Below are 12,090 nucleotides of genomic sequence, written 5' to 3' on the forward strand. Positions count from 1 at the left end.
AATGGCTCACGCACACAAGCAAGCGTGTTTACGAGAATCGTAAAGCCGCGTTTCCACCTACAAGTAGACTTGCAAGCTGCTGTCAGACAGACTGTCGGACATTTCTTGCGCAAGTTTTCTTGCAGATGGATACGCGGCCTAAGGGTATTCTTATATCTGTCAATTTTACTTTTTTTAACAAACATGGCACTATAGAATAAATTTAATAAACTTTTACGGTATTACCACAAAACAATTTAAACACAGTCTAACTTTAAACCAGGGATCTGTCACTTTAATAGTTGTCTATGTGAAATACGACAAAACCAGATTAAAGAGAACCCGAGCTTAAAGTTAAACCCTGTCTAAAGTTTTTTGTGGTAAGACGGGTATATGAAATTGGTCCTAAAAATTGTTTTCGTTTTTAATTCGACAGCGTTTTATTTTTTTTAATTGTAAGTGTCACTCGGTGTATGACAATTTAAAAAACAAGATGGCGGAGTTGTGGCTCCCAATTTTTATGTTTTTAATCGATTGAATGAATATATGAATTTTAAATAAAGAGCAATGAAATTTTAACGTTATTTTTAAGTGTTTTTCACGCTATTTTTTTGTATAGTTTATAGTTATTACAATTATTTCTTACGCAAATATCACAAGAACGATCCAACCAATGTATAGAATAAGATTGTTTATAAATAAATGTAACTGAATATTTACTATAGTTTTAAGGAATTTTTTACAAAATATTTTTATAAGCTAACGATTCGTGTACGAAGAATGTGATGTTGAGTTTTAAATAAATAACTATAGTTACCTTTGTGGCTTTTATTCAATGACATTATAAGTAAAAAATGTGTGCGTGTACTAGTGTACACACGTAAGAAGTGAAACTTCTTTATGACCTTATTTTTCAAAAAATAATTTACTATATGCAACTTTACAGATATACGTCGAATCACGCGTGGTAGGGATAAGAAAAAGATGGCGCGTAACGGAAAAATGTCACGCGTAACGAAGAAATGTTACACTAAATTTTTTTCCAACTCCGATAAAGAAGTTTCACTTCAAAAATTCTAGATAAGTTATTACTTTGGGTGCTTTTCAATAATATTATGTGAGGATATGTAGCGAGGAATGTGTTTGTAAATAACCAATATTATCCATTGAGATAATATTACTATGTATGGAGGAGACACCACGAACAAAATCTGTGCGCCATTTTTTGCTCTAACTAAGCTTTAAAAATTATTATCTAGTTAGGTACTTACCGACGAAAGTTATTCCTTTGCACTTTTCCGTATTATTTGTATTATTTGTGCAATATCGTAACACACACGAAGGCATATTTGATGCGTTTCACTTTAAAACAAATAAAAAATGAGCGTGCAGTTACGCCATATGGCGTATGTTGAGCGGAACATAAGTGATGTAGGCGGTGTCGTCTCCATATGTATATCTCAATGATATTATCGCTTCAAATGCTCTCAAACTAAATGAAGCGATATGATTTGTTCACTTTCCTCGCTACTTATTCTCGCACATTATTGAGGTAAAAACGCTCTTACTGTGGCTAATTAGCCACATTTAATTGATATTTTTGTGGCATTCAAATGCTTTATAAATATATGTAAATTTAAAAAGAATAGAAAAAAATCGCATTTATATTTATAAAGCATTTGAATGCCATAAAACCAAAAATATCAATTTCAACAAAAAAGGTCGTGTTCCATCGTTACAATATTGTATTCACTGAAAAGTGTTTCATATTGGTTGAGATGGTTGTTAATCATCTCAATAGATGGATTAGGTATGTCCCTTAGACACATAAAACTGAGAGAATAGAATGAATTAGATCGCTCTGTCGGGTCACGAGTGGCTGAGTTGGTCAAGCATACGCCCCGGAATGGCGTGAAAGGATGCGGGTTCGTGTCTTGCCTCGTGATCGATTTTTTTCTATTCTTTATAAATTTATAGCCAGTACTTTAGTTGTCTCCGTTTTGCTCACGATAGTTGAATCATTCCATCTCACTCACGTCTCATCGTGTGTTTTTGAAGTGAAAATTCTTTAGGCGCGTTGATATTTCAAGGTTGCGTCTTGGTGACCCTCTATTTGTTTGCTAAATTTCATTGTAATCGGTTCAGTAGTATTTGCTTGAAAGAGTAACAAACATACATTCACATACCATCCTCACAAACTTTCGCATTTATAATATTTGGTAGTAGGATTATCGGAACATGAATATGAATTAAAAGGTCACATTTTGCAAATATTTATTTAATAATCAACAATGTGTTTTACCTTATTACTAGATATATGTACTTATATTAGAAATTACAAGTAAGTATAATATTTCTATTAATTGAACAATTGAATAAATAAAGACACACGTCAGTAGAGCAAATCTATTCTAAGGGCGTATTCAGAAAGAAAGCTTGAAACTTATAAGCGCTTATCGGCGCTTGTCATGTTCATATATTTTCCTGTCAGTGCTGTCAACCCGCGCAGGAAAATATATGAACATGACAAGCGCCGATAAGCGCTTATAAGTTTCAAGCTTTCTCTCTGAATACTCCCTATGCTTAGATCATTAAGTAATGGATAACACTCGCAGGCGTTTCCCCTTTTGCCGAGGTATAAGATTATTTTCATCGAAAAATCTTATCCTTTCATAAAAACTACTTGCGTAATCGATTACAAGCACTCTGCGTATTCGTAAAACGTCGAACGGACGTCTGCGAGTGCTCCGCTAAAAATACCGTTTTGTACTGTCAAGTCTTGCAGAAGCAATTCAAACATGTCGAATATTAAAAAAGATGGAATAACCTTTCATTTGTGTATATTTTTTTATTTTTTTAACGTACATTTCTAATAAAATGCAATTTCTAATAATCGTCGATGTATCGTTTAGCGATATGATCAAGAAAAATAATCGAGTCATGTTTACTCGATCATTGATGCGGCCCCACGAGACTATCATGGAAAGAAAATATACAAATTTAATCTTTATGAACTAGGAGATAAAGTTGAATTTAAAACGCCTTAATGAACCGCATTCCTTACGAGACTATCTTGTAAAGAAATACAAATTTAATCTTTATGACCTAAGTGATAAAGTTGAATTTAGAACGCGATATTGAACCCCACTCCACATGACTATCTTGGAATGAAATACAAATTTAATCTTTATTATCTTAGTGATAGAGTTGAATTTAAAAACTCGTCGCTTAAAAGGTCGTAAATTTTTACGACTTTCGTGACACAAATTATTTTTGTGAATGTGTGATTATGTTTCATTGTGTTTCATCAGTGTGAGTTACCCTCCCCGCACCAAAATCAGCAGAAAGTTTAGTTAGAACATTTGCCAGCGTACTCCATCCATTACTTAATGATCTAAGATTCTAAGTAATAAATTACTGAAGTGAAACTTCTTCAGGCGCGTTGAGAGTAAAATTTCAAGGTCATGGCAATACCGTCACATCATCGAGTAAGGCGACGATTTTGGCATCTTTGAATCTTGCTAAAGAAGTTTCACTTCTGACATGTGTTCTCGGCACACACGTTTTTTTTAGTATAAAATATTCCACCATTAAAACTTATTAATTTATATTTAAGTACTCCACTCGCGGTTTCGGTCGTAGTCAAAAAAAAATTCACCTTGGAATGCTTGGCACCTATTTGTTTGCTAAATTTCATTGTAATCGGTTCAGTAGAATTTGCGTGAAAGAGTAACAAACACACACACACATCCTCACAAACTTTCACATTTATAGTAGGATAGTAGGATTCATTTCCTATTGTCATAATTATTTGTTATTTTTTCTTAAACAACTCTTCAATCTCTTGCAAAGACCTATCTTTCGTCTCCGGCAAGAATAAAAACAGAATCAGCGTACAAAATGAACTCGAAACTGCGTAAAATAAAAACGTGCCATGCATACCCAAATGTTTGAATAAAAATGGCGCAACTTTCAGCATGAAAGCTATTAAAAAATAAAAGAACACCGACGTTATCAACACGGCTACTTCTTTTAATCTAAGCGGAACTATTTCTGCCATAATTGAAGTGTTTAAAATCATCGGACCACTGCTTATAGGCAATGAAAAACACATTAACAAACATATAGATAGAATATTGTTTTCCACAATTAAACCAAGTTTAATGAGATATAAATAAACCGCAATAATTATCAAAAAGGTTATACCTATTGAAGATGTAGTCAAATACAATGTCCTTCTTCTATACAATTTGGACATGAAACAACCGAAATATGTTGAAAAAACTGTCACACCGTCTAAAATTAACATGCCTGTGTACGCAGCCGTTTCGTTTTGAGTTATTTTCTTGATAATATCTATAGAATAAATTGCACATACGAATTTACCAGTCAAATTATACTGGGCTAAAAGCACAAAGGACAACATAACAGGCATCGAAAATTCCCTCGCAGAAACCGTAGCCAGCATTTTGTCAAACGTCCATTTTTCTTTCTTCGTTCCATGAGCAGACAAAAGAAGCTTTTCTAAGTTTCGTTCTGCCTCAGTATTGGAACCAAATAACCATCTATGAGATCGTTTACAGTCTTCAAATCTACCTTTCACAGCGAGTCTATAAGGCGACTCGATCCAGAAGAAACAACCAAATAAATAGATACAGCAAACACCGCCTACTATGCCTATATACTTCCAATGCAAGAAGGTTCCTATAGCATTGGAGCACCATACACCCCAGAAAAGACTGGCTGACTTTATCGTCAGAAACATTCCTCGATATTTAGGGCTAGTGTATTCTGAAATGACATAAATGCCAATTATCAAATTTCCAGCATATGCTAAGCCGAAAACTATTTCTGAAATTAATATTTGTAAAGGGTTGGTGCTTGTGCAGAAAATGATGTAAGTTATTAATATGTCTACACCAATAACGATGAAGGTGATTTTGCAGCCGAAGAATCTAATGAATATTGGCATGATGACTACCCAGGGTAAAGCTGCGAAGCCGAAGACGGAATCTGAAACAAAAAGTTTATCTATACTTACTTCTATTTTATCGAAATTGGTTCAGCCGTTCTCGAGTTATGCGCATACCAACACATTTTGCGATTCATTTTTATATTATAGATGTGAAATAAAGTTAATTACTATGTAGTATCATCGTATTTTTAATTAGTTTTCAATGTATTAATTTTCTTTTTAACAAAAAAGATTTCAATTAAATTGATAACAATTAAAGGTTGTTTAAATGTCGCAAGGTTTAATTATTATTAATTAGTTATAAAAACATGTTATGTTAATACTTTCATGATGTAATTAAATACTAATTACTTTTAGTTCTCATATCTTCTTTTACTAATTACTAATATTATAAAGCTGAAGAGTTTGTTTGTTTGAACGCGCTTATCTCAAGAACCAATGGTCCGATTTGAAAAATTATTTCGGTGTTAGATAGCCCATTCATCGAGGAAGGCTATATATCATCACGCTAAGACCAACAGGAGCAGAGCCAAGCAGGTAAACCCGCGGAGCGCATCTAGTAAAGAATATTCCTTATACCAACGCAACCTATAGGTAATTGTTAAGTTTTTTTTTTCAGTTCAATTGTATATTATTTCAATTGCAATTCTCTACTGAAAAACATTTTATTTTAAATGTGATATTGACAAGTATTTTTTAGTGTTTATACGTGTATTCGATTAATTAAAAAACCGGCCAAGTGCGAGTCGGGCTCGCGCACAAAGGGTTCCGTAGCAGCAAATATAATAAATTACAGTTAAATCAACCTATCTCAAAAACTATAAGAGATACTTTGATCAAACCAAAAATCGTTGAAAGAGTTAATTAGCATGCATCACCTCTATTTTTTTTAGAATTTTATACCCCGTAGTTATAAAAATAGAGGGGGGGGGACATACTTTTTACGACTTTGAGAGCTGATATCTCAAAAACCGTTCACTTTAAGAAAAATGTTTTTTAGAAAACTTTATATCATTTTAAAAGACCTTTCCATTGATACCCCACACGGGTATGTACATCGAAAAAAAAAATTTCATCCCTCAGTTACATGTATGGGGGGCCCCACCCCCAATTCTTTTTTTTACTATTTAGTGTCATATTTTTGTAGCGGTTCATACAACATATATTCCCATCAAATTTCATCACTGTAGTACTTATAGTTTCCGAGTAAATCGGCTGTGACAGACGGACAGACGGACAGACGGACAGACGGACATGACGAAACTATAAGGGTTCCGTTTTTGCCATTTTGGCTACGGAACCCTAAAAAAGATATACCTTAAGGTACTTACATAGATAACTAGCGGTCCGCCCCGGCTTCGCCCGCGGTACCTACATGTTTAAACTATCGAACTGCACATGGTGTGCGAATTTTATCAACGTATTTTTTGTAAAAGTATACTAGTTTTAGTAAGTATACCTAGTATGTGAAATTGAAGAAAACGAATAATAAAAGAATAAGTGTAAGCTGAATTGTGTGTGATATAATCTTGTAAATTGTGTGTGTACATTTAAAAAATTAGATTAATCCACTTTCTATTTTAATATTTGCATTTTGCACACCCAATCAATGGGTAGAATGTATTAGCCACATAATATTGTAATTAAAACATCTGTTATTTGTAACTACATTCTTGCAAATAAATATAATTTGAATTTGAATTTTAAACTGCAGTAATTATTTATCTGAGTAGTAATAAAACAATAATATTGTTCATGTGAAAATAATTACCCAATTGAAAAAGACTTGTTTGCGAAAGTGGTAAATAAAAAGGTTATAAAAAGAAATACGAATTAAGTTTTAAATAGGTAATAAATAAATTACAATAAATTACATAAATAATAATTACTTGTTATAGAAAGGAGACCGCCTCCTTGGTACAGTGGTTAACGCGCGAGCGTAGCACCGAGGGGTCCTGGGTTCGATTCCCGGTGGAGATGAAGAAAAAAAAATGTCTCGGTCTGGCGGGACACAGAAGGCTGATCACCTACTTGTCCCTAAAGAAAATCGATCAGTGAAACAGATGTTTGAAGTCCCGTGTCCCCAAATGGGGTAAGGGGCAGATGCATTATGCATACATCTGTTTCACTGATCCATTTCCTTTAGGGACAAGTAGGTGATCAGCCTTCTGTGTCCTGCCAGACCGAGACATTCTTTTTTCTTCGTTTCCACCGGGAATCGAACCCAGTTCTATGCTCACGCGTCAACCACTGTACCATGGAGACGGCGTTGATGATGATGAGTACCTACATAACCAGCTGGCCATTTCTTCTCCAAACACCGTGGTATCGTTTATTTCTCTTCTTAACTGCGGCACTATAACTGTAGGAGATCCTATATTCATACCGCTTATGAAAAACATGGTCCATACTCCGCTGCTAATGAATAGCTGGAACAATGAATGAATGAACAATTTAGTAAATAGTAGTACCTATTTAACAAGCGCCCTTATCGCTGCCAGCGATATCTGCCAGGCAACCCAAACGAAAACGAAATTTTTTGAGTATGGTCTTAAAAGTATAAGATGTTATTATAATAATACTAGCAGTCCGCCCCGGCTTCGCCCGTGGTACATGTTTATGTTTTCTTTCCATAAGAACCATCCTCGTACTTCAAGGAATATTATAAAAAAATAATTATCGAGATCGGTCCACCCGTTCACGCGTGATGCCGTGACCAAGGAAAACGGGTTTCATTTTTAATTAATAGTTATATAGATGTAATAAAAATAGATAATGTGATTTTGAAAGACCAACATGGTTTCTTGCCGTCATAGTGTAGAAAATACTAATTTAAGACCTATTTGTGTCGATTTGAAAAATGAAATAACAATTTTATTTTTTTATTTTTAGTAAGTTCGATTCCCGGTCGTAGCAAGTGAATTTTCGAAAATCTTTGAATGCAGTTCTATTTCTTTTTAAAAATAAAGGAATGTTTCATTTCAGGAAAATTTATTATCTTCAGTATTTCAAGTACTTTCCTCCAGGGCCCATCGAAAATTTCCACTGTAAAGCCTTCCTCTAGGTATACCTAAATGGACTTTCGAACATTGAAAGTAAAGCGTATAAAACTATCACCAAAATTAAACTATAAAATTAATCAAATTACAATACACATTAAAATTAATCTAATTCAAATTTAAATATACTCAAGGGCACATAATAAATTATTGATAGCATAATCTGTGAAAAAAAATACCGTAAATAAAACTGGCATTTAGAATAATTAAAAACTTCGACGATATGCTAACATTTTTAAGTATCAAACTCGCTAATTATTTGATACTAGCGGTCCGCCCCGGCTTCGCCCGTGGTACATATTTCGCAATAAAAGGTAGCCTATGATCTTTCTCAGGGTCTAAAGATTATCTGTGCCAAATTTCATCAAAATCGGTCCAGTAGTTTATGCGTGAAAACCACACATACATACATACATACAAACCTTTCCTCTTTATAATATTAGTATAGATCTGCGCTTCGCGGTTTCACCCGCGAGCCCTCGCTCCTGTTGGTCTTAGCGTAATGTTATAATTTATATGTATAGATTATAGCCACTTAAAGTCTTCCTCGATAAATGGGCTACCTAACACCGAAAGAATTTTTCAAATCGGACCAGTAGTTCCTGAGATTAGCGCGTTCAAACAAACAAACAAACTCAGGAACAGTTGAAAATTATTTTAACGGAAAGCTACTTTATTTATAAGTTTCATTGCTATACATATTTTTTTGCTTCAGGATCAACGCGGGCAAAGCCGGGGCATGCGGCTAGTATTTATTAAAAGCTTAATTCAATGTTATTTACAAGTCTACAAGTAAATTTATGAAAATAATTCGTTATATTGTATGTCATAAAATACATTAAACGTAAATATTGTTTTTTTTTAAGTTTGTATAAGATTCAATTAAAAGAGTTGGAAATTTGAAAAAAGTAGCAAAGTTGTTCTGATTAGGGAATGCAATCCCGATCCCGCGGGATCCCGATCTCGCGAGATCTCGTGTAATTTTTCGGGATCAATCCCGACGCATAATATGACGAGATCCCGTTCGAGATTGACGGGATTGGGCGGCAGTGGTCAGCGACGCAACACACAACCACACACAACTCGGGGCGCAAGCTTTTCAATTTTTCCTAATTTTTACTAATTCCCTTGAAATAAGCTTATTGTTTGGATTACCTAATTTACCTACGTTAATTTCCTTACAACCTGATTATTATTTAGTTAGTAAAATCTTACCAAGAAAATAAAAACCTTTATTATTTGATTAAATAAGTAATTGTTTCGAGTAACATGTTATTTTAGTTGACCTCACTAGGGGCCATCCATAAATTACGTTACACGTTAATAGGGGGGGAGGGTATCATCTTTATGTGACATAATGTGACAAGGGGCAGGGGGGGATCAAAAGCTTTGTGACGTGACATAATAAAACGAAACGAAATTTGTACGTGAGCAAAAAACTTTGAACAGAAAATTTTTAATCTACCTACCTATTTGTATTTATTAATAATTTCGCACTCTCGCTATAAGATTATCTCTTACGTAACAACATTTAATTCCTAGAGTAATGTTGTATAGACTGGGGTAGAAGCCTTTGAAAATAATGAAAAGATAAAAAAAATCGCAGTCGGATGAAACCCATTAGAAAAGGAGGGGAATATGATAAAAATGTAAGGAAAAATAAATTACGGTCAATCCGAGTTCGGGAAGCGGGAGGGGGGAGCTTTTAAGAGAAAAAAATGGTTTCTCTCGATTTCCGACAAAACTACAAGTCCTATAGAAAAAAGTTCAATGGCAAAGTTGTAGGTAATTAAAAGTTCTACAACTTTTGTATTCACAATTTTTTCACATAACCTAAAAATTTAGGTGAAAAATTCAAAAAACCAAGTTTTTGGTCTTTTATTTCTATCTACTTCAAAATTTATTTTTTTTCTACGAAATTTGGTGGAAACTTACTTTATTATGTCCCAAATACACTGTAATTTATTTGATTGAAAATATTTATTTTTTCGCCTTATTTTGAATTAATACCAAAAAAACAACCTAATTTTCAATCGAAAAGTCACCCGTCAAAATATCAGCTTTTTTCAAAAACTGGGGGTGCCTTTTATTCATTGAAATCTCTACTTTCATATGGTGTAAAAAAAAATAAACACCACCATAGTAAATGTTCTCAGGAAATGCATACAAACAGTGTGATAATGAGCTTTTACTAAATCAGGCACACTTCTTGAACTCTATATCTTCTCTTGTATCGGCTTTTCGGTAATATTTCAAAAGAAAAATAATTATCTGTTCTAAGTTTAATATTTTACAGCATATTCAAAAGCAAAATGTTGTCGATAAAAACATTTCAGGTAGTTCGAGAAGTGTGCCTGATTTAGTAAAAGCTAATTTTCAGACTGTTTGTATGCATTTCCTGAGAACATTTACTATGGTGGTGTTTATTTTTTTTACACCATATGAAAGTAGAGATTTCAATGAATAAAAGGCACCCCAAGTTTTTGAAAAAAGCTGATATTTTGACGGGTGACTTTTCGATTGAAAATTAGGTTGTTTTTTTGGTATTAATTCAAAATAAGGCGAAAAAATAAATATTTTCAATCAAATAAATTACAGTGTATTTGGGACATAATAAAGTAAGTTTCCACCAAATTTCGTAGAAAAAAAATAAATTTTGAAGTAGATAGAAATAAAAGACCAAAAACTTGGTTTTTTGAATTTTTCACCTAAATTTTTAGGTAATGTGAAAAAATTGTGAATACAAAAGTTGTAGAACTTTTAATTACCTACAACTTTGCCATTGAACTTTTTTCTATAGGACTTGTAGTTTTGTCGGAAATCGAGAGAAACCATTTTTTTCTCTTAAAAGCTCCCCCCTCCCGCTTCCCGAACTCGGATTGACCGTAATTTATTTTTCCTTACATTTTTATCATATTCCCCTCCTTTTCTAATGGGTTTCATCCGACTGCGATTTTTTTTTGTTTCAAAAATTATCTACTCTAGTCTAGTAATGCAAGTGGGACACAAAAATTTACGATTTTTTAAATTTTCGATATCTAAGATTATTTAATAAGTAAAAATAAGTAAAAAAATGAAAATAACTGTTTTCTTTTGATTATTTTTAGATACATGTATAAGTTTGAAAAATGTGTGACGTCACATTAGGGGGGACGGGGTACTAAAAATGTGACAACCTGTGACAAGGAGGGGTTGAAAAGTTCTAAAATTCGCGTGACGTAATTTATGGATGGCCTCCTATCACAAACAAGCAGTTATTAGCTTTTTCAGTCATCTGAATTCAACTTTTTTTATTAATTAGACGGGATCCCGAAAATTCCGGGATCCCGCGGGATTGATATTTCTAATCCCGCGGGATCCCGAATTTGCAATCTCGAGTCGGGATTGCATTCCCTAGTTCTGATAGTCTAAAAATATTAATAACTAGCTGCTCCGCGCGGTTTCACCCCCGTGTCTATACTCCTGTTGGCCGTAGCGTGATTATATAATATAGCCTTCCTCGATAAATGAGCTATCTATCACCGAAAGAATTTTTCAAATCGGACCAGTAGTTCCCGAGATTAGCGCGTTCAAACAAACAAACTCTTCAGCTTTATAATATTAGTATAGATTCTAATGAAAAAATAAGTTTGATAACAAAAAAAAAAACGATTGAATTAAATTCAAAATAAAATTAGTTTCTACGGAGTTTTTTGAAATTCATAATTTCTTAACCGATGAAAAACACTATAAAAACATGGACTCACCTGACGAAAAAAATGTTTTTTAGGTACATTATCGTTTTCTAAGTTAACCTCTGTGTACACGTATGTATTCATTGTAAGTACACAAGAAAAGTAACTACGTTGTAAGTTAAGTCGTTGTAATTCGTAACATGACGTCATGAACCAAAAAATAATTATTGATAAAGGGTCTTTTTAATTTGATGTTATTAAGTTTTTTTTTTCTTTTGGATTTTTCATGGCAATTTTGCAATAGGTACAGGTCTACAAATGAGACTTAAAAAAAGAAAAAAAAATTGGAGATAATTAAAAATTTTGATCGATTTATAATAAGTACAATTTCAATTTTAATTTT

The 12,090-nt window shown here is 33.3% G+C and overlaps 1 protein-coding gene across 1 annotated transcript; it reads right to left on the reverse strand.

Moving 5' to 3' along the window:
- Positions 1-3,384: 3,384 nt before the first annotated feature.
- LOC149895460 (facilitated trehalose transporter Tret1-like) lies at positions 3,385-11,831 on the reverse strand. The gene is made up of 3 exons (XM_090118848.1): positions 11,760-11,831; positions 7,245-7,383; positions 3,385-4,992 (listed from the first exon to the last, which is right to left on the reverse strand). The coding sequence occupies exons 1-3, from the start codon at positions 11,829-11,831 to the stop codon at positions 3,794-3,796; spliced, it is 1,410 nt and encodes a 469-aa protein (XP_089974974.1). The 3' UTR covers positions 3,385-3,793.
- Positions 11,832-12,090: the final 259 nt, after the last annotated feature.

Source organism: Colias eurytheme, chromosome 31 (genome assembly GCF_061535395.1).
Source record: "Colias eurytheme isolate Ceu_HAF_F1 chromosome 31, ilColEury1 Martin Lab GWU primary, whole genome shotgun sequence".
In the NCBI taxonomy this organism is placed as follows: Eukaryota; Metazoa; Arthropoda; class Insecta; order Lepidoptera; family Pieridae; genus Colias; species Colias eurytheme.

Coding starts and splice junctions, on each gene's coding strand:
- LOC149895460 (XM_090118848.1), bottom strand. CDS start 11,831: ATGAATACATACGTGTACACAGAGGTTAACTTAGAAAACGATAATGTA. Junction 7,384..11,759: donor AAAAACATTTTTTTCGTCAG/GTGAGTCCATGT, acceptor TCATTGTTCCAG/CTATTCATTAGCAGCGGAGT. Junction 4,993..7,244: donor AGAAATGGCCAGCTGGTTAT/GTAGGTACTCAT, acceptor TTTTTGTTTCAG/ATTCCGTCTTCGGCTTCGCA.